The following is a 21,452-nucleotide window of genomic DNA, read 5'->3' as shown; positions in this document are numbered from 1 at the left end:
CAAAAATTCAAAATATACCATTAACTGTCACCCTGTAAACAATCGCTTTTAGGGCTGCCAGGCTTTTTACAAAATCGATAGGAAGTTAGTGGTTATCGGAAATACTGGAACTATTTTTGGTAGTCAAAACTACTAAAATTAGCGTGGACTCACTCCAAAGTTTTCTTAAAGTATTTTCTTAGTAAATTAATTGCCATAATGAAAACAAAATAAAGCGTATTAAAATAAATATTTTTAATTTAAAAGAACAAAAACGATTTAAAGAATTAATAAATGGTACAAATAATAATAATGTTAATTGAGTTCACCAACAAAAGCTGCTTGCTAAGCCACTGTTGCTGGATTTTTTAGGCCCTAACCAGCGACAGAGCTGCCCCCCCTCCAAAACCAGTGCTACCAGACCCTGCAAAGTATATATTTTTACAAAATGGTGGCTTCTTCGCGGAGAAATTCGTAGTGGCGATTATTAACAAAAGGCACGCAATTTGGCCAGCGAATTATAGCAAATTGTTGGCGAAAACACTCGGAACGACGCTGGCTGCGGCGTGTGGATGGAAAACTCGCGGAAAAGCAACCAAAAAACGCGCACGAACCCAGTGAAAATAACTGAAAGCGAAGGCAGGCAATAAAAAAACGCAAGCAAGCAACCAAAGTGCGTGCCTGTGTGTGTGTGTGTCTGTGAGCCGTGAGTGTCCGTGTGTGTCTGTACGGGAGTGTGTCTCTCTGTTAGTGTGTGTGTGCGCAAAGTGTATGCAAAAAAGAAGAAGAGAAACGGAGAAGAGCATTAAAAAAAAGCGTACGACGAGTTTCACGCGCCCAACAACAAAAACACCATAAGAAGCAGCAACAAAAACAACAACACTTAGCAGCGACAGCAACAACAAAAGCAGCAGCAAAACGTAAGGAAAAATCTACAAGTGTGCGAAAATTAATTATTACTAAGTGTGTCACTAATTTAATTTGAAATCGCAGTTGCGCAGCGTGCAAATCATTCAAATTTATGCGACGTCTTACGGGTAAAAAAGTACGGAAGAAACGGGAAAAAACAGTGGCGGTCCCCCTTCAATTTTTAAATGGGGGCGGGCGAATCCAGTCTATTATGAACTTTTTGGGGTAGAACAATGCAAACACGAACGAAGGCTCAACAAATTTGCTGAAAAGGAATCGCAAGCGCAGCAGCAGCAGCAACAACAAAGCAAAATCCAAGCGTCAGCAGCAAAGGCAAAAACAACAAGAACTATAACAGGGGCAACAGCAACCCACCACCGTTGTTTCCACTTTGTTGTTGTTGTTATCGTCGGCGTCACCACCGACGCGACGCTCTTGCGGACAGCGCACCCACCACCCCCCAAGGATGCTCCTGTTTCTGACCCCCCTTCTCCTTTCTCTAGCTGCGCCCCTGCGCCCGTGACCGCTGTTCCTTCTGCTTCTTCTTATTCAACTGCTGCTGCTGACGTTGTCGAAAAACGGCGCTTGTTGCCTTTTTGTTGGCTGATAAATTAACAGAAATACTTACTGTCTATGCTCAGGATTTTCCTATCCAGCAAGCTGTTAATAATTCAAGTATGGGACATATTCATAAGAGTTCTAGGGTATATAATATATACATACATTCCATTCTACTTTACTTGAAGGCTCTACAAGTCAAACTATGTATTTTTATTGCCAATAGAGACATAAAACTAAGCATATAAACAATTCTATAGATCCACAGTCCAATACTTTAATTTTTTCTTGGTAGATGGTGTTTTGCGTTATGAAGTACAACGGTATTTAGTTAATTTATTTAGTTAACGAATGATAATTTACGTTATACACAAATTTTTGATATTTTATTCTTAATAATGACATTCTAAAAATTACATAATGCGAGGTATTATATAAATCTGCTAATACATTTTGAGATTAGGTAAATTCTTTTAGTTTAGTTCATAAACCAAAACTAAAGGAACCACTGAGTAGTGGAATAAAAATATTTATTTAAAAGCAAGGTTGATATTTATGAACATTAAAACTATTATTTAAGATCCCAAATAGACAAAGATAAAATTTTGTAAGTTCTTTACCCCAATTGTAACCGCTACTTCTGATGCATTGTTTTTCGGTGGGGGTTTTTAACCATCCCCACACGTTTAATTCTTTAGTTTAGTTCTTTTCTTTGCTTAATCATCTCCCTCGACTCGGCTCTCACCTACGTCATCTCTTCGCCTTCCAGCTGTGTTTGTGCAAATTAACCAAAATATACATTTCCGGCTACTCGCTGCCCCCTCGCTGAGCAACAACTACAACAACATCAAGAACAACAGGAGCAGAGCAGCAGCAACAACCAAGACCGCCCACCCCTTCGCTTCCATCGACCCAGCACATAATCATCATCATCATCAACTGGAGTCTGGAATCTGGAGACGGAGACCGGCGTCCGGAGTTACTTTGCCGCCTGCTGCTGGAGAGAGGAGCTTCTTCGGGAGGAACGCCTCGACGATATACAACCCCGACCCGGATTCATGGTGAGCCAAGACATCTGTTCGACCGGGCACACATTTAATTATAATTATTTGTTTGCTTAATTCGATACTCAACGCTGGCCCCGTCTCATGTGTCACATCCCCTGTTGTTCGGAAGGGTTTCTGGGCTAATGGAGGAAACTATTTTTCCATGGGATCCCAAATCAATTAGACAAACTGGGGGCGTGTGCCATAATCCGCTGTTATTGTTGGTCATATTTGGATTTTTTTGTTGCTTCTCATTTTTGGTCTGGTATTTGGGGGAAAATACGATTATTTTACAGATAAGGGTTATTACCCATAATCAACTAAACCAGATCTTTATCGCAGCTATTTTAGACTGCTAATGAGTTGCCTTGTAGGGCAATTATAATTCCCTTGTTTGGAGCGGAAAATGCTGACCGAGATGAATCAGATGAAATGTGGGGCTGGTAAAAAGCAACTGTTTTCCATATTCAAATCACTAGCTAAACTGTAGAGAACTTTTAAAAGAAAATACACATGACAAAATATAGAACAACGAAAACTGATTCCAGCTAGTGGGTTATATTTTTCTAACATAATCGTTTATAGGTTGGTTGCCTCAGAGCCACTTCTGAATCTAGTTTAATAGGAAACCAATTATAGTACTAGGAGGGCACTTGTTATTCAAATAACATTGTGCAGGCTTAAATTAGAACTAATGAGGGATTACTAGTCACATGATACTCGTATTTTTCGATTGTTCAACGGGGATTTACGGATCTCGTTATCTTTTCTAATGAAGTGCCTTTCTTACCTTTAACCTGCTTTTCGCCAAGTGAAATTCCTGGTAAATCGAGATTGATTTCGAGGAAATTCCCAGACAATTTACACCGCTCGCAACGCTTATCTTTTGGCCCGAACCGCCCATTTCCACATTTCCATTTGCTTGGCGCGTCCGCTTATCTCAACCACCCATCCCACAAAGAGTGCGGCGTCGAGGCCATCTGATTAGAGACGCATTAAAAGGCTGGAGTGTTTAATTAATAAATAACGTGCTAATAATGCATTTAATAAAAAAGCGAAACGTACGCTGCGAACGGAAACTCAAGGGGCACAAATAACACGAATATTTCAGTAACACAAATACCAAAAAAGAAACATAAAATGCTGTTGGAAATGGATGAGTTCCCTTGCGGTTTTCCTGCTCTTCTGGTTTGGATCGGTTTTATATTTTGTGTTGAGCTTTTTTTATTTGGTGTGTTTGTTACACAGTTGCTGGCTGCCTTTGATGTCGGTGTTTTGTGCGCGCTTTCATATTTTATTATTAGTCATTTGGCTTATTTATAAGGTGCCGTTAAAGTTTAACTTTTATTAATCTGTTTTGTTGCGCTTTTAATTTATAAGTGCTGCTTATCTGATTGAAAAGTCCGTCCGTCCATCCGCGCACACTTGACTCGAGTGTGTCGATTTATTGGTGTCGATTAGAAGTAAGCGGAAGGTTTCCCCCTTTGATCAGAACCCTCCTTAGCCCCTTTTAGCTCTGCTGTCCATTACATAAGCGGCGAATTAATTAGCATTGCTGACGGGGCAGCCAAGCGACTTGATCTAAGCCATCCCCTCGACTAAAGCTGCCCCAGAGTGCTGGAAAAACCTAGGCCCTAGAGGTGTGTACGTGAGATAAACTCGTGCGGTGGTAACTGGAAATTGAAAGGGTAAACACAATTAAGTTTGTTTACCTTTTACCATTGTCTGCCACTTGTAGAATATTAATACTAAATTATCAGTGATTGGTTATCGATCACTTTTAAAAATAAACTTGACAACTTCGAATATCAACACGGAAGGTAATTGAAATAATAGGATTTTTTTGGTGGTACTACCAATAGTAGGTAGCGGCAGATATTGCCAGAGTCAATGATGTATTCAATTATTTATTGATTGATTTAGAAACATATCTTACAAACACAACCAATATGTGACTACCGGGGGAAAAAAACCTATCCGCCTCAAATGTTTTTATTTAAATAATATACTCGTACTTCGCATTTCCTCACGATGGCATCGTTAGTCAAACATTGCCAGTGCTAAATCAATCCCATTTACTGTTTCTGTTACGTGTTAACTCCATTTAGCGATAAGATAATTAGCACACACAAAGTGCCTATTAAAACGTACAATGCCAAGCGATGTATTTGTGGCTGTATATCAGCGTATTATTATTATTTATACTTTATTTATAAAGCGGGAAAAAAATAATACAAATAATTAAGCTCGTGTTAATCAGTGTAAAATCAATGAACAGTCCGAAGTGGGTGAGAATATAATGCAAAAGCGTGTTAAATGGGCCCATAAATCTTTGGCGCTGTGTGTAATTCTATTAGCTGAGCGGAATAATACGGGGTAAGAGTTGGACGGCACATGCAAAGAGCTCATTTACAAACATACAGCCACTCGTGCAATGGCAAACAAACAAATAACGACAGTTCCATAAACACTAGAAAAAAGGGACAACGACGGGGAATAAAAAGGCACAGGGAAAAGGGCCAGACACAGGCACCCCGCACATCCTGCTGTCTCCAGACGAGACACATCCCGACATAAGTAACACGAAACAATTTCCAAATGAAGCGCGGATAAGCCGCAAAATCCTTAAAATACTCGATAAAATTACATTAAACTAATCGCACAAGCACACGCACACACACCAAGCCGCAGACTACAGAATTGGCTGGATACTTAGGGCGGAAAAAGGGGGTGGAGGATGAACAGAGCTTGAGGTTGAGACGAGGGACGGCGAGCAAAATGATGAAGGTATCTACACCGACAATCTGTTTAACAACTTCATGAGCAAATCCAACAAATCGTATGAAACGAAGCCGACAGCAGGCCAACAGACACGAGCTGACGTCGTATTACGATTCGGATTCGGATTCAGATTCGGTTTCGGATGCAGACGACCCCAGTTCGGATCGGTTCAGTTCGCATCGGATCGGGCCAATGAATTTGCACCTGGGGTGGACCTTGAGTTCAGGGTTTATGAAAGGCATAGAACAAGTTATTAGCAAAGAATGTCTATAGATGGTTTATCAGTCTCATATTTCCACACAATAATGCATTTGTAAGAGTTTTTCCAACAACCAGTAGTTATCGGATTATATTTTGTAAAAAATGGAAACCATTTCTTTTTTCTTACAAATCGATCCAGCTTATTTTATAATAAGGAATTAAACTAAACTTAAGGATTCGAAGTTGGAAATGGAGGTGGTATACTATCTATAAAGCCACCTCAATGTTTTGACTGCTCTTTGAAAAAGTTTTTTCCGAAAAAAAATAATCAATTGATATCTTTTGATAGTATCAATTTAAAACTTGGACAGCAAACGGTTACTTATAATAAGCATGTGGCTTTGCCATAAAGCAGCATTATATTCAAGGCATTTGTTTGCGTGTGATTTGGATGAAATGTAGAATGTTCAGTATGTTATATTTAGGATTAGATCCTATACAGGTCCACCTTAAAGCGCACAGGCTAGCAGAGAAGGGAGTGCAGCGGCAGCGCTGTGGGTCGTTTATTTGGCTTTTGGAGCGTTGACTCGTCGTCGTCGGCTGTGCGATGATGATGATGATGCCGACGACGACGACGACGGAGACGGAGACGAGGCTGCTTGAATAGATGCTCAATCGTTTGGGTTGAATGAAGAAAAGCATGTGGAGTGGCGAGTGGAATGGAGTGAAGTGGCCTGGAGTCCGTGTCCGTGTCCATGTCCGTATCCGTGTGTGTGGCAGAGATTGGAGCATGAATAGGAATGCCGGGGAGAGAACGAGGAGGTGGAGGTGGAGGTGAAGGAGGAGGAGGAGTAGCTCCAGCGTGAGTGCCACTGCGGTGGCATAATGTTCTTGTTGATGTTGAGTAATGGGCATAACAACTGTAAGCTGCCTGTCCAGACAAAAACGAGAAACAGAACGGACCTGAAACCTGCTGAAACAAACTCGGAGCGGAGCGAGTCGAAAAATGTCCAACAGAAGCAAACAATTCCATTACCCGGGCGAAGAAAAGAGAAATTTGTTTTATGGGTTTTTGGTTAAACGCTTCGTCTCTCACACTTCCTAGCCACTTTACCATCAGGCTTTGTTTGTTTCTTTCTGACTTCTGCAACGTCTGTTTTGACTTGTTGTGAAAATTTGGCTTTCACAACACGAATCCGGCTACTTATATACACACACAAGTTGTCTCTGCAAAGTGCCTACGAACATTTAATGGGATTTCCGTACTTGACACGAACCCTTCAAATGGACAGATGCACAGGCACACCGTTATTCACTCAAACGGTCTCTATATGGAAGGTGTATGTATAAATGCCTACTTTATAGCCCTCGGTCGAAATGCCTATGACGAACTCAATTGGCCATGCTGCATGGTTAAAATTTGTGTGTGCGGCTCGTCTTGGTAATTAAATGGACTCCTCTCGAACGCCTTAATAGAGAGGCTTTTGTTATGCCCTCGGGAATGCGGCAGAGCTGGGCAATTTCAGTTGGGTTATTTAGGTGAGGTTTTAAGGGGCTCTGAAGCGGTTAAATTAGAGGAATTTCTTTTTTGTTTATAAGAGGGGGGAGTTGAGGAATTTACAGAATCAATTTTGATGGAAAATAGCCATTCACATGAATGGCTATGAAATTTGTTGTTTATGGCATAAACAACACTGAAGACAAGTAATATATTAGCATTTAAATATTGGGCAAGCATATTTGAAATGTTTTGGATGGCTAATTTATTAAAAAGAAAATAAATAACATATTGAGTGATCATTAAATTATTTGGCAGGAAATTCATTTCATTTCAATGTATGAACCTATTGGTAATATTTCTTTATATAACTCGGTATAAACAACAAGGAACAAAAATAAATCATAAAGTTAATAAGCAAACTCAAACGAATAAAAGTTATATTCTGAAATTCTAGAGTGCACTTGAGTGTGTTAATTTAAAGGTCTAAGCTGAATGAATCATTGAATACACAAATGGGCTATAAATAAAATAAACAAAATAGCCATGCACAGAATACACAGAATACAGGAATACAACTGGGATCAAAGGTTCGCTTGAGTGGTTCAATTGAAAGTTCCGGTCGATTGGACAAGTTCAGAGCGATTGAACCCCACTCGAGTTTGTGGCGAGTCAATCGAAAAGTGAAGGATTCTACGTTTTCCACCCTTTTTGCATCGACCGACGGACACGGGGTCTCCCAATCACAGCCGGGGGTCTAATTCATTTACAGCCATATCACTTAAACTTCGCCATCGCGTAGCCCGGGGAACTAACCTAATAATCTCTCGCTGAGAGTCCCGTGTTGATAAGGATGAAGTAGTCTCGGGTTTTATGGCCACACCACCCTTAATGTACAGTTGCGGCATAAGGGGCTCTTGGAGTTGTCTGTCTGTCTGACGCTCTTATTAACGCCATCTCGTAGTTGTTGCCGCCGTAGCTGATGCCTATTTGTCAGTCAATTAGTCAGCTTATTGGCAAGCGATGATTACAAAGAGAAAAACAAGCTAAAAGCTAAAGCTAAGCGGGAGAGCCAAACAGCCGACATGCCAGCCGACGACAGTCGACAGCTTTTCCATTTCAAAATTATACTCAGTGGCGCAGTGGGAGCTGCTCGAGTGGGACAGAGAAAGACGGAATGTGCGAGCGAGAGGCCCCTCGTCTGATTTTCCCCACTTTTCCCGCCCAACCCGCATCACCCTCCCTCCCCTTTGGGAAGCCACTCGCGTCCGTTTAGCCGCGTGCGTACACACAATTTTCCGCTACTCATGCTACAAATTGTTTATTGAATTTCCTCTTTCTGTGGCTGTTGTCGATGTTGTTCGTTGTTACACTCGGAAAAAACACAAATAATATCGTTTGATATTACTATGAAAATATTTCTTACCCCAAAAAGATGAAAAAGTTTAGTAAATATATCTTCGAAGTGCTTAAATATCATATATATTTAATATAAAATTATCTAAATCATATGTAATGTGTCTCATATTTGATTTTACACAAACCATATGAATTGTGAATATTGAATCTTAACCAAACCATTTTTCTCTGTGTTATTCTGCTGTTGCTGCCGTTGGCTTTCCAAGTTTTTATTTTCATTTACATTTCTCGCTTTGTTTTCGTTTATGTTTATGGGCTGTTTAGAAAACAATTTCCAGCCACAGATAGGGGACGAGTCGAAGTTGTTAATCCAGTGTAACTTTATAATATGCGATGACATTAATTGAGCGCAGACGGACGCGCCAGTTGAGACTGACAGCATTATTGGCCTTAAATTTACACGCAGGTCGGATGGGCCAAAGGGGAAAATGTGGGGGGTCCCAGGAAAAGCCAAGCCAAAGCCAAAGCTGTAGCTGGAGCCAAACCGACATTGCTGACTCACAGAGTGAGAGCCAAGTACTCGAGAACGTCACGTAGTCCATGTACAGACTCTACCCGACTCGTGCCGTCTCTCTCGCTTTCTGTATATCCCTCTCTTTCTCCAGACTGTGCCATAATTTGTGGTCTTTTACGGGGAAAAAGGGACTGTAGAGCTGAAAAGGCAGGCAGGAAGGAGGAGGGCAGGAGGGAGTGGCGAACACACGGAGGGCACTTTTCGGTGGTGGCAAATGTGTTCGAGCCTTTCGTTTTGTCTTTTCAGATTTTATGGCTTTGTGCGTTTACAACGTCGCTTTTTGTAGTACATTTGTTTTATAACAGCCGCCCGACACCGCCAGCGGAAAGCCGCCACAGAATAGAGCCGCAGGCAGCGGGAGGAACAGCTTAGCACATTGCCAGCAGTTATTACACAATTTTTCCCCAAGCGCCAGTCAACCAGCAGCCCAAAAGGCAATGCACAGTGGAAAATTCCGAAAATGATCAGGGGAAAATCACTTTTGGGCAGAGATTAAATCAATCATTTTCCGGGGTGACTGAATTGCAACCCCTATTTTTGGTTACGTGTAGGGTTTTAGGTAGTTTGATAATCAATACTACAAGAAAGTTGATTTGAAAACATGCAGCTAATTCTTAAAATGATTTTTATATAAGTTTGATAAAAGTTTAAATATTCTGTTAATATGTTATGATATGATGTGATATAAGATAATCATTATTTTCTTTCTGTGCTGCAGCCCGGGGGCCAACAGCAGCAACCCACCGACAATGCTCGGCATGTGGGGATTGGGGGATTCAGTCGGTCGCGTGCCCTGCGCCCTGGTGGCCACCGTCACCTTGTGTGTGTTTATATGAAATTTTTCCACTCACGACTCCCCCATAAAAAAGTTTGCTGCCAGTTAAACCAACCAGCCAAGCAGTCAAAGCCCAACCAGGCCAACAGGGCCAGGCCAAAGCCAAAGCAAGTAACCTGGTCCGATGTGGTGTGGCTTGGAATGGAGTGGTGTGGTGTGGTGTGGTGTGGTATGGTGTTGCTGCTGATGTCGTTGATAAGTGTTGGCCCCAAACGCAGACCGTTCGTTGCACAGTGGAGCAGACTTCTAAGTTTCGAGGTTTCAAGCCAGTAGATAAGCTATATTTCTTATTTTTAAATAAATTGGTTCTTGTTTTAGGTTCCCACTGAATAAAAATACAAAAACAATTTTAACAAAATCAATTTTACTTGTAGAGATAGCAAAAAGTGTCTCATTACAAATGTTCAAACACTTTTGCAGCTTTATTAGACTTTGAGGGTGATGAGGAAATAAGTAGAACACTACTGATACCGAAAAGCAATCCATTGATATCTCAGCTTTTACGCTTGGTAAACAATTATTCATAGGTAAATATTCATCGGCATATTTTGCTGGCAGTCAAACAAAAGGCAGCAGAAATACTTGTATTCCTTCCCTCTGACGGTCATGAATATTTCATGTGTGTGGCTGTGCCGAGGGGATTACCGAATCGAATCGCTGAGACCACGGTGCAACCCCAGGTCCAGGTCCTACACTCCCAGGCGTTTTGTGCCCCTCCTCCTGGTCCACCTCCTCCGGGATCGTGGCGTGGAACCCTCCGCGTCCCGCTCGCCGTTGTCGTCAGTCATTTAGGCGGCGTGTCGTGCCTTATTGAGTGTAAATCTGTCGACAATGCGCACATACACCTCTATATAAGTGTATATATATCTGTTTTTGGTTCTTTTTTTTTTTGTGCCTGCCTGTGCAGATCCAATGCGAGTCGGGCAGTCGTCGTCATCGCTCCCGTAGCTGTCGCTGCATTTAATTAATTGATTTTAATTGCCATAATTTGTGTGCCGCTGCCACACAACCGCAACACCGCCGGCATTCCTGATGTGAGACGGCAGGCAACGCACTACGTCCGTCCGTTCATTTGCCTGTCATTGTGCATTGCCAATGATATTGATTCATAAGCAAATTTAATGATAATTCCTCTTGGTGGGGTTGGGAATGGCATCGGAATGGGTATGGGATACATGGGATGGTATGGGACCGGAGGAGGCTTACTTAACCGCCTCGTTACAGTTATTCGCGGACTTACTTGAGCGGAAAATCTGTTTACAGCTGCACGCACACTCGAGAGACAGCGCCAGACAAGGCGAAGAAACAAAAAACCAGCCAGTGATGGTTTGAAAAAATTCAGTAAAAACGGCAGAGAAGAGTTATATGGGATACCGAAGCTGGGATTACCCTAGGTCACAAAAGAAGAGCTTATCTAAAAAGCTTAATAAAAATACAAATTCGATTGGGAACCAATATTTTATGGGTGAATTTTGTTTTCAGAAGATACACAAATCTATTATCAGTTAGTAAACAAATATTATATTATTTGTGGTCACCAAAGGGTTTTTGTTAAGCAAGATGAGAAAAAGAAGACCTTTAAATCACAAACAACTGGTCAAAACTATCGAATCTCCTGGTAAAGGGTATAATAAATGAACCAGCTAAGCAGACCAAAGCGAACCAAAGCAAAACCATCCGTCTGTCAGTGCCACAGTCCAATCCCCAATCCTCCGAATCCCGCGGGGTCTGTACGTGGCGGGCGCATTAACATATGCAGGCGATTAAGTGGCAGAGAGACTCAATCGTCCGACAGCATAAACCCCTAATTTCCCGGTCCCGTCAGCCGTGTCCCCCGTCCATTCCCCCTCTCATCGTCACTCCATCGTTCGCACATTACACGGCATTTTTTTTATGGATTATTTATTTATGCATGTTGATATGAACTTCATCGCTTTATTGAAAATGCTTTTTTACCCCGACACACTTTCCCCTGTTGCCGGCCGTTCTCTCTCTGTTTGAATCCTTTTTTGTTAACGAATTTTCTCTGTGTGCTTGGATCTATTTGCAGTTGAATTTTCATATCGTAGAGGGCATAAAAAGGCTTAACACTGGACCGGAAGCGTGTTTTTAAAGGGTGATGGCGGCCTCCACTCAAGGAGAAATTCGAGTGGGTCCCGGCCACCAGGTAAACGATGTCTATGTACGTACATAACTCTCACAAATCAGAAATTCAGCTCACGGTAACAAAAAAAACAAAGAACTACAAAATTTAACAATTATGCAAAACGAAAATGTAGCCCTTATTTCTTTTGTTTTTTGCAAAAGTTGTAATTTATGATCCTTTGTTCTTCCTTTTGGATGTCTTAAACAAAAAAAAATTGTTTACAAACTGTTTTTTCGTGTAGCCTTTGAGGGAACGAGATATAAATAAAGAAATAAATGATTCCTTTTCCGTTTTGATTTCAATCAAGTTTTGCGAAAACGGAACTTATAAAGTTTCACTCTTTTTCGGCACAGACTAAATGAATATCTATTTACATGCCAATATTTTGTTTTCCGCTAACTTTAAATCATTCGTTAAAGAAACAGTGACGCTTAAGTTCTTTTCATTAGTGAATTTTGAAACTTATAAAGTACTGGATATTTTAAACAAGTCTTTCTTTCCTGTTATTGATTTGATGTTCACTACCTAAGTTCTTCACTTCTGTATACTAATATATGCAACCAGAACTCATCACTATTCTATATCATTCGATTCGATCGTTCTCTTCCAAAAGGCTACAACAAAGTGCATATCTTTAAATATTTCGGTTACTCTTAGCATAACCTTTTCAAAAGTATCCCCTGTATATAACGCCTAATCCCTGTAAATAATTCGTAGTTCTAGCGTTTATGCAATTGGCTCTTACTAGTTCAAATCCTCGACGAGTAGCAGTTGACCCAGATCCAGATCCAGATCCCAATCTATTTCCCTGCTCCCTTCCCAAAATCCGTTCGAGGAAATCCGTAGCACACATTATACATTATTCATCCATAATCATGCATTAGACTTAAGTTTGTGTATCATCTCGTGGGTGCTGGTAATCCCCCCGGATTGCCGGCACTAGCTGTCTTGCCTGTGGTGTGTAGTGTGCGTGGTGTGGTTGTGTGACTAACCCATCAATCGTTCTCCTGGAGTTTTTGAACTAATCCCGAAACTTTTCGTTTGTCTCCTATGACGACTGAAGGCAAAACTGCCCGATTATAATCCAATCTCAAGCTTCCCCATCGACAAGGAAACCGATGAACGTGAACTAGAGGAATCAAGATGGAGTCCAGGCGTTGTGGCCGATGGCGACTTGTTAATGTTCTTGCGTGCGGCTCGCTCCATGGCTGCATTTCAAGGAATGTGTGATGGCGGACTAGAAGACGGTTGTTTGGCTGCCAGTCGCGACGACACCACAATAAACGCACTCGACGTGGTGAGTTTCCCGAGATGATATATGCATTTACCGAACTCTATTTAATCAAACCAAACCCCTTTGCAGCTCCACGATTCTGGCTACGATCCAGGCAAAGCTCTACAAGCGCTAGTAAAGTGCCCCGTTTCTAAGGGCATCGACAAGAAGTGGACCGAGGACGAAACAAAGAAGTTCATCAAGGGTCTGCGTCAGTTCGGCAAGAACTTCTTCCGCATCCATAAGGACCTGCTGCCGCACAAGGACACGCCGGAGCTGGTCGAATTCTACTATCTGTGGAAGAAGACGCCCGGTGCGAACAACAACCGTCCGCATAGGCGGCGACGACAGAGCGCCCTGCGCCGAAACCGTGTCACGCGGGCCAATAACAGCAGCAGCAACACACCTCCCAAGAAGGAGGACACTCCAGAACCACAAACTGCGACGACGGCGACGGCGGCGGCAACCGCGGCGTCCGAGACGGCGAGTCGCTCCTCGCCCGCTGTCTCCAAGGAGGAGAACAGCTCGCTCACCGAGGACGACGCCAGCGAGTGCGACAGTGATTCGAGTCTGACCCACAAAAGGGATGAATCACCCTCAAGGATGAGGACGCGAAACAAGCAACAGAACAACAACAGCAGCACCAGCAGCAGCAACAACGCGGCCGGAAACGGTGGCGGTAACGCCACCTCCATAAGCAGCGGTTCAACAGGCGGCGGTGCCGCTGGCGGCAACAGCTCGTCCAAGGACCAGTCAGCCAACGCCGTGGCTAATGGCAAGCGGCCCAAGCGGGGCTCCGAAACACCGGACGTTGCCGGCGGAGCCTCGGTCGATAGTCCCAAGACGCCGACGAAAGCCGTGGCCGAGAGTTCGGCCAACAAGCGCAAGGGTGGCAAGCAGGATACGCCCAACAAGAAGAAGCGGACGGAGCAGGAGGCCAGTGAGCCGAGTGCCCAGGAGGAGAATGCCGTCAAGGAGAAACGCAAGCGGCCGGACAGTCCGGTGGAGAGCATGAACTCGGATAGCAGACCGGACTCGGTGCTCGACGATGGCGAGTCCAATACGACGGACACGACCACCGCCGAGCAGCAGTCTACTAAGGACAGCAAGGAGACGGTCAGCTGCAAGGAGGAGCGCGATATGGTCACCAATGATCTGGAAGCCAAGGCCGAGGAGAAAGCCATCAAGGCAGAGGCTTTGGCAGAGGACAGCAAGGACAGCGCCATCAAGAACATGGACGAGGAGACGAACATCCAGGCGCCGATGAGCGTGGAGACGAGTTCGGCGGACGGACCCAATCCCAATGCCGTGGCCAATCCCGTGGCGCCGCCCATTACCATGAAGGTGCCCACAATTGCCACTGTGGAGGCGCTGAATGCATCCGTGGAGCGCAAGGAAGCCATCGAGAAGATGGAGTCGTGCGACAGCGATCCGGAGATGCTCAAGAAGCTGGCCACCATCAAGCAGGAGGCTTCTTCGCAGCAGCAGCAACATATACAGCAGCAATCGCAGATGCAGATGCAGCAGCAACTAGCTCCAGTGGGCATCCAGCCACCGCCAGTATGCCCGCCCTCGGAGTCGGTATACATCAAGAAGGAGCCCATGGAAGACTCGATGGACGCCACCTGCAATCAGAATAGCAACGAGCCCCAGGATCTGAAGGTAAAGATTGAGATCAAAAACGAGGATGCTCTGAAGCACAGTGTGGGCGGTTTGCCGCCATCTGGTCCCGGTGCACCACCTTCAGCACTGCATCCACTTTCCGGAGCTCCTGTGGAGAGTGGTCAGCCGGAGCCGCTGCACCTGCAGCACATGTCACACGGACCGATGCCGACGCAACCGCCACCCGGCTACCTAATTGATGGCCAGCTGAAGTACGGACCGCCGGGACAAGGTGTTCCTCCACAGCCGCCACAACTGCATAGCGATGCGGTAGGAGGAGGCAATGGGGCACCGCCGGGAGCGCCGACAACGCCGCAGAAATATCCGCCCGAGATGGAGATGAAGTTCGCTCCCCAGGATCTCAAGTATCCCCCACCGCCGCCCCTGGACGCACTCAAGTATAGTCAGGAGATGCAGGCAGCGGCGGCTGCAGCGGCTGCTGTTGGCAAATATGATATGAAGTACATGATGGAGCAGCAGGGCAAGTACCCCGTAGAGCTGTCCACTGCCCATCAGCCGCCAAGCAAGCCGGGCTACCAGGATTCGCTAAAGATACCCGATGTAAAGCCTGGCTTTGGTCACCTGCCGCACAACGTAGGCTCCCAGCTGGACGTGGGCCATAAGTATGGACCGCCGCCAACGTCACAGGAGTCCCAGCAACAGCAGTCCCAGCCACCGGCGCATCAGGTGCCTCCGGGAGCCACGCCGCCGCCTGGCATCGCCATGCCCAAGCCGCACTACCAGCACGATGTGCAGACGCCACCGCTGGGACGGCCCTTCGAGCCATCCGGTCTTATGCTCAAGTATGGCGATCCACTGGCGGCCAAATACGGTCCGCCACAGGATCTTAAGTACCCAATGCCTCCGGTCTCCCAGACAGGACCAGCCGACGTTAAGCCGTATGGGGAGAATCTGATCAAGTCCTCACCGTATGGACCGCCGCCGGAGAGTCCAATCGACGCCTCGGCGCGATCTACACCAGGTCAGGATAGCCAGGGTAGCAATAGCAATTCGCAGCCGCCGTCAATGCCCCCGCAGCCGCAGCAGTTCCAGTCGCCGCATCCTTCGCCGCACATGCCTTCGCCAGCCGGAGGTGGCCTGCCACCAGGAATGCATCCGCAAAACCTCATCCATGGCCCGCCACCAGGTTCAGCGGGAGGTGGTGGACCGCAACCGCCTCCACCGCCCACATCGCTGCACCAGCCAACGCCCACGGCTCCGGGTCCGCCAAGTTTGCAGCACGGATTGCATCCTGGTCACCAGCATCCGCAGCTCTCTGCGGCCTCTTCGATGCCGCCGAGCTCCATTGGAATTCCTCCTACGCTTTCGACAATGGCGCCTTCGCACATGCACCCGCACCTTCACCCACATGCGCATCTGCAAGGACTCCATCGGCCGCACGACTTGCCGCCCAGTATGCATCCCCATGCGCCCATGCCGCTGTCACTGCAGGGACATCCGCAACACGTTCACGGATTGCCGCCCTCGCATGCCCCCCAGCAGCAGCAGCAACAACAACAGCCGCCTGGCGGACCAGTTGGCACGGTGCGAACTCCATCACCTGCCCAGCAACCGCCGCGATCCCTTCACGATCCGCAATCGTCTAGAGAGCCGCCAAATTCGCAGCCTTCCACCACGATGGCGGGTTCGAGTGGTCCCGGTGGACCACCGCCGCAACAGTCGCCGCACGCGCACCGCACATCGCCGTTGCCCGGTCTCTCGGGCAGTGGACCGCCGCCGCCTGGACTCATCGGGCATCCGATGGCCATACATCCGCACCTGGCACACCTGCCGCCTGGTCATCCGGCCCACGCAGCTTTAGCTCATCCCGGACACCATCTGCTGTCGCACTCGATAGCAGGCTTGGGTCCCGGCGGTGGACCCATCGCCTTGCTGGCCGGCCCCGGCGGACTGGGAGGTATTCCAGAGTCCGCTCTAAGTCGCCGAACCCCGCCCTCACACCTGCCACACTCGCACGCCTCCTCGGCCCCGCTGACGCCGCATTCGGTGGCCAGCATGACGTCTACCAGTATGTCGCTGACCACCAGCACGGTGCCATCGTCCGCCTTTAGCCGCGCCAGTCCCAGCGTGCAGATCTCGAGCGGCGGAGGAGGGCCTTCTGGGCCCGGAAGCGTGGGACCCGGAGGATTGCCCAACTCCTCGGCAGCGGCGGCGGCAGCTGCAGCAGCGGCTGCCCATCGAGCGGCTTCCCCGGCGTCCAGTGTGAGCAGCCTGAGTCGCCAGAGCCCGTTGCATCCGGTGCCACAGTCTCCGCTCAGCCATCATCCCTCGTCCTCGGCGCTGTCCGCCGCGGCAGCCGCTGTGGCGGAAAGGGACCGGCATGCGCTGATGCGACAGCAATCGCCGCACATGACGCCGCCACCGGTGTCCAATGCCTCGTTGATGGCTAGTCCTCTGAGCAAGATGTACGCTCCTCAGCCGGGTCAGAGGGGTCTGGGGACTTCCCCGCCACCTCACTTGCGACCGGGAGCCTCTCCGCCGGTCATTCGACACCCGCAGATGCCCCTGCCGCTGCCATTGATCGCGCCTGGCGGAGGAATCCCTCAGATTGGAGTGCATCCGGGACAGTCACCGTACCCGCATCCTCTGCTGCATCCCTCGGTCTTCTACTCGCCGCACCATCATCCCTTCAATTCGCCCTACGGCTATACACCTTATGGCCCTGGATTCCCGGCGTACATGAAGCCACCACCTCAGCCAGGACAACTGGATCCGGCCGCCGTGATGGCCGCCCATCATGCTGGACTGCAGGGACCACCGCCCCAACAGATGCGTCAGGATGAGCAGAATGCAGCGGCCGCTGCGGCAGCAGCAGCTGCTGAGAAACAGCATCAAGCCGCAGCAGCAGCAGCAGCTCAACAGCACAAGGCGCCGCAGCAGCAGCAGCCCGGTGGAATGCAACCTAACAAGCCGCCGACGCCAAAGACGCCGCAGGGTCCTGGCGGTGGAATGCCACCGGGAATGGGCGGACCGGGAACACCGACGGGACTACCGCCTGGTGCCTATCCTGGCAGTCACATGCCGGGATATCCACAAGGGCCTCCTCACGGATCACCCTTCGCGCCGCAAGATGGTCAGCCTCACGGCCTGAAGCCCACTTCGCACATGGACGCCCTGCGAGCCCATGCACACTCGGCCAACTCGGCGGGAATGGGCGGAGGACATCATCCAACGGAGCCATGTAAGATGGGGGCAATCCAGTGATTAGTGAGTGGAAGGTAATAATTCAATATGTTCTTATTTGCAGTGCCCATTGATATTGAGCCGGATCCGGAGCCAGAGATTCCCAGTCCCACGCACAACATACCACGTGGTCCCAGTCCCGAGGCGAAGCCGGACGACACCGAGTGCCATCGCTCTCAGTCTGCCATGTAAGTGTCTTACCACGTGAAATTACATTTGAAATTGCTCCCTGATTAATTATATTATCTTGTCAACACAGATTCGTACGCCACATTGATCGCGGAGATTACAATTCGTGCACGAGAACGGATTTGATCTTCAAGCCAGTGGCCGACTCCAAGTTGGCCCGCAAACGCGAGGAGCGCGACCGCAAGCTGGCCGAGAAGGAGCGTGAGCGGCGTCAGGTTAGTGGAGATGCCATCTAAAAGAGGAACAAATCTAATGTTATTATTAATCCCCCACAGCAGCAGCAACAACAACAACAGCAGCAGCAACAACAGCAAGCAGCAGCCGCTCAACAGGCGGCGCAGCAGGCCAAGATGAAGGCGGAGCTTAAGCCTCCGTATGCGGATACGCCTGCCCTGCGCCAACTGTCCGAGTACGCTCGTCCCCACGTCGCCTTCAGGTAAGTGTCGCGGGGATGGAGGAACCACTCCCCCTGGAATCTTCTGTCTACTGTTAGGTTTCAGTTCAGTTGTCTTCTGTCGTTTCGCTCTTCCTGAATTAAACTCCATCTGGGAGTTCACTTAGTCGCGTTTGCTGATTGTAATTATTTCCATTCAATTCAATTTCAGTCCTGTTGAGCAGATGGTGCCATATCATCATCCAATGGGCCCCATGTACAGAGAGAGGTACAGTACCAAAGCCTGCCAAGCCCTCAATTCAATGAAAAATCCAATATACACAACCATTAAACCTCTCATGCCTCATAAAAATTCTATTCACACCCCACAAAAACTCGATTCTTATCACCACCTCATTTTCCCATACTAAACAGTGCTTTTCGGGATTATAGAACTAACCCAATAATAAGTTACATTCAAATTTTATATTCTTTAAAGTGATTTTGTATTAATGATTAAAACTAATATAAAAATTGAAATTTTTATGCCCCCTCTAAACTTATTTAATAACAACCATATTAAAATATATCCTTAACTAATTGGTTTAACTTAATCGGGTTGTTTTAAAAGGATCCCTAAACGCACTAACATTCCCATTCATTAAACACAATCCATTCTGAAACGCACCAACATCTCCCCAGCTTAATCCCCGCCAGCTTTTTAAGAATTCGATATATTATGCGCACGTCGAAATTTATGCTTGAGCTATTTATCATTTGCAATATGGCCCTCTCCAAGCCATGATTCCTAAACCAAAAACACATATATTCCCCTGCTGCCAGCCATTAATCCTGGTGCTCGTACTAAATGTTGAATACTTGCAGGGAACTGGAGGAGATCAAAAACGCACAAGCTGCGGCTGCTAGTCAATCCCGACTAGATCCGCACTGGATGGAGTACTATCGACGGTGGGTTAAAGCTTGTTTAAGATTATATAACCTGAAAATAATTCTGTAGATCCATTTCGAACTATCCCAACAGCGGCATCCATCCCTCGCAGTTCCCCCTATATGCGAATCCTGCGATATCGCAGATGGAGAGGGAGCGTCTGGGAATTCCACCGCCGCACCATGTGGGGTTGGACCCGGGCGAGCACATGGTGCGTATGGTAGGCTACACTTCTTTTTTATTCCACTCGACTCATATTCACAAAATCAATCGTATTTGGAACGTCAAGCGATCGAACCGCAAAACCGAACCAATCACTATGTCCACTTGTCAGCTCACCTGTTAACCAGTCCAGTACCCGCATAAAAACCCAAGCACGTGTCCCGTCATGCTGTTCATGTTCTGTGCTAACCATTATTTGCCATGCCATGCTTTTGCCCCCTCGACGGGGCACCTAACCAAAAAAAAAAAAACAAACAAAATAAATCAAATCGACATCTGTCGCCATCTAACCCGCATTACGCATCGTTACATAAAACTCTGTTAATCTTCTATTGGCGTCCACGCCCACGCAGCACTGGCTCTTTTGAAACTTTCTACGATATTCAATAATTTTCAGATACGATTGACGAGAGAATATCATGCACACTCTCATACTCATTTACATTTGCCTTTGCATCCACAGCCGCAACCACCGGAGGCCGGTTTCCAACTGCCACGTGAGTTTGTATAGCCCTCGAGGTTTTCGCCCCGTTTTATACCCCCCACAGAACATTTATTTAACTGATACACCTTTTTTCTCATTCACATTTCAGCGAATGTTGGCCAGTATCCGCGGCCAAATATGCTTATACCTAGGGAGCCGCATTCGGATGTCCTGCTGCGTATGTCCTATGCCGACCAATTACAGGTTTCCCAATTCCCCACCCCACATCCTAACTCATTAATTACATATATACAGTATTTACAGGCCGCCGAGTTCCAGCGACAGTCCCTGCATGATCAGTACTTTAGGTGAGTTTCGTTGGGAATAGGAAAATAATGTTAGGGGTGTCTTAAAAATCTAAAATAAATATTATCTAAATAAATATCGGAAATAAAATGTTCAAATGTCATTTATAATATAAAATTGCTTTATAATGTTATAGACTTTTAAGACACATTCCAGATAATAGGAATAAATCTATATAATATTTAATAATAAAAAGATGGGATTGATATGATCTTAAATCTAATGAATTCGACAAGTCTGTTGTATAAAAAAATATGCTAGGCTCATCCAACCCATTTATAGTTATAGTTTATCACCGTTTTCGTGTTTGCTTATGTTGCATTTATGTTTCTGTTTCCGTTTCCGTTTGATCATCGCCCGCTCTCTCTCATCCCCACAGACAACGGCCCAGATAAGTGGACAGACAGCAATTGTAGAGAGCAAGCAACTGAACAAAGACAATACTCGGGCCGCGGCCGTGAGGAACTGCTTTGTGTGATTTTTGTGTTCAAGCGTTTACATTTTGTTTTCCACACATACAACCCCCACATACTCACCACAAAAACCACCAACATCATCAGCAGAGACGACGTCAGCGTATGGCTCAGAAATCCAGAAACCAGAAATCCAAGCGACTCTAAGTTGCGCATCGCCTTGTCACGTTTTTATGTAAAAAGTTAGTAAGCCCTTTTTGATTTAACTCATCCCAATGCTTGAACTCATTTAGTAAATGTTTAACTCGACATCATGCCGTACTTGATCTAATCTGATATTTTGATAAACAGGAATCAGCTGCGTTAATCGGGAGTGGATCGTGGATCGTTCCAGCTGCACACACCACACTTCACACCAGACACTTACTGACCAAGGCATCCAGAATCAAAAAGCAGAAACCAACTACAAAACTAAACTAAACAAAACAGGA

General features: G+C 46.4%; 1 protein-coding gene across 24 annotated transcripts; it reads left to right on the top strand.

Moving 5' to 3' along the window:
* Positions 1–409: 409 nt before the first annotated feature.
* On the top strand, positions 410–21,440 carry LOC108044358 (arginine-glutamic acid dipeptide repeats protein). Of its 24 annotated transcripts, none has more exons than XM_044457928.1 (15): positions 410–899; positions 2,216–2,507; positions 11,791–11,922; positions 12,950–13,183; positions 13,250–18,023; positions 18,090–18,213; positions 18,285–18,429; positions 18,490–18,650; positions 18,820–18,876; positions 19,473–19,556; positions 19,606–19,756; positions 20,156–20,255; positions 20,352–20,446; positions 20,507–20,550; positions 21,313–21,440. In XM_044457928.1, the coding sequence occupies exons 3-15, from the start codon at positions 11,860–11,862 to the stop codon at positions 21,326–21,328; spliced, it is 6,048 nt and encodes a 2,015-aa protein (XP_044313863.1). In that variant the 5' UTR covers positions 410–899; positions 2,216–2,507; positions 11,791–11,859; the 3' UTR covers positions 21,329–21,440. The 24 variants fall into 24 exon arrangements, with proteins under 24 accessions (XP_044313863.1, XP_044313859.1, XP_044313864.1 ...); XM_044457924.1 differs by having other exon boundaries at positions 20,498–20,550; XM_044457929.1 differs by lacking the exon at positions 21,313–21,440 and adding an exon at positions 20,928–21,068 and having other exon boundaries at positions 11,791–11,907; positions 20,498–20,550.
* Positions 21,441–21,452: the final 12 nt, after the last annotated feature.

The sequence above is a fragment of the Drosophila rhopaloa genome, unplaced genomic scaffold (genome assembly GCF_018152115.1).
Source record: "Drosophila rhopaloa isolate 14029-0021.01 unplaced genomic scaffold, ASM1815211v1 contig_163, whole genome shotgun sequence".
NCBI classification, from domain to species: Eukaryota; Metazoa; Arthropoda; class Insecta; order Diptera; family Drosophilidae; genus Drosophila; species Drosophila rhopaloa.
Note: the sequence above shows the minus strand (reverse complement) of the source record. Positions and strands in the feature narration are given on the sequence as shown.

Coding starts and splice junctions, on each gene's coding strand:
- LOC108044358 (XM_044457924.1), top strand. CDS start 11,860: ATGGCGGCCTCCACTCAAGGAGAAATTCGAGTGGGTCCCGGCCACCAG. Junction 11,923..12,949: donor ACCAGGTAAACGATGTCTAT/GTACGTACATAA, acceptor TGACGACTGAAG/GCAAAACTGCCCGATTATAA. Junction 20,447..20,497: donor CCTATGCCGACCAATTACAG/GTTTCCCAATTC, acceptor ACATATATACAG/TATTTACAGGCCGCCGAGTT.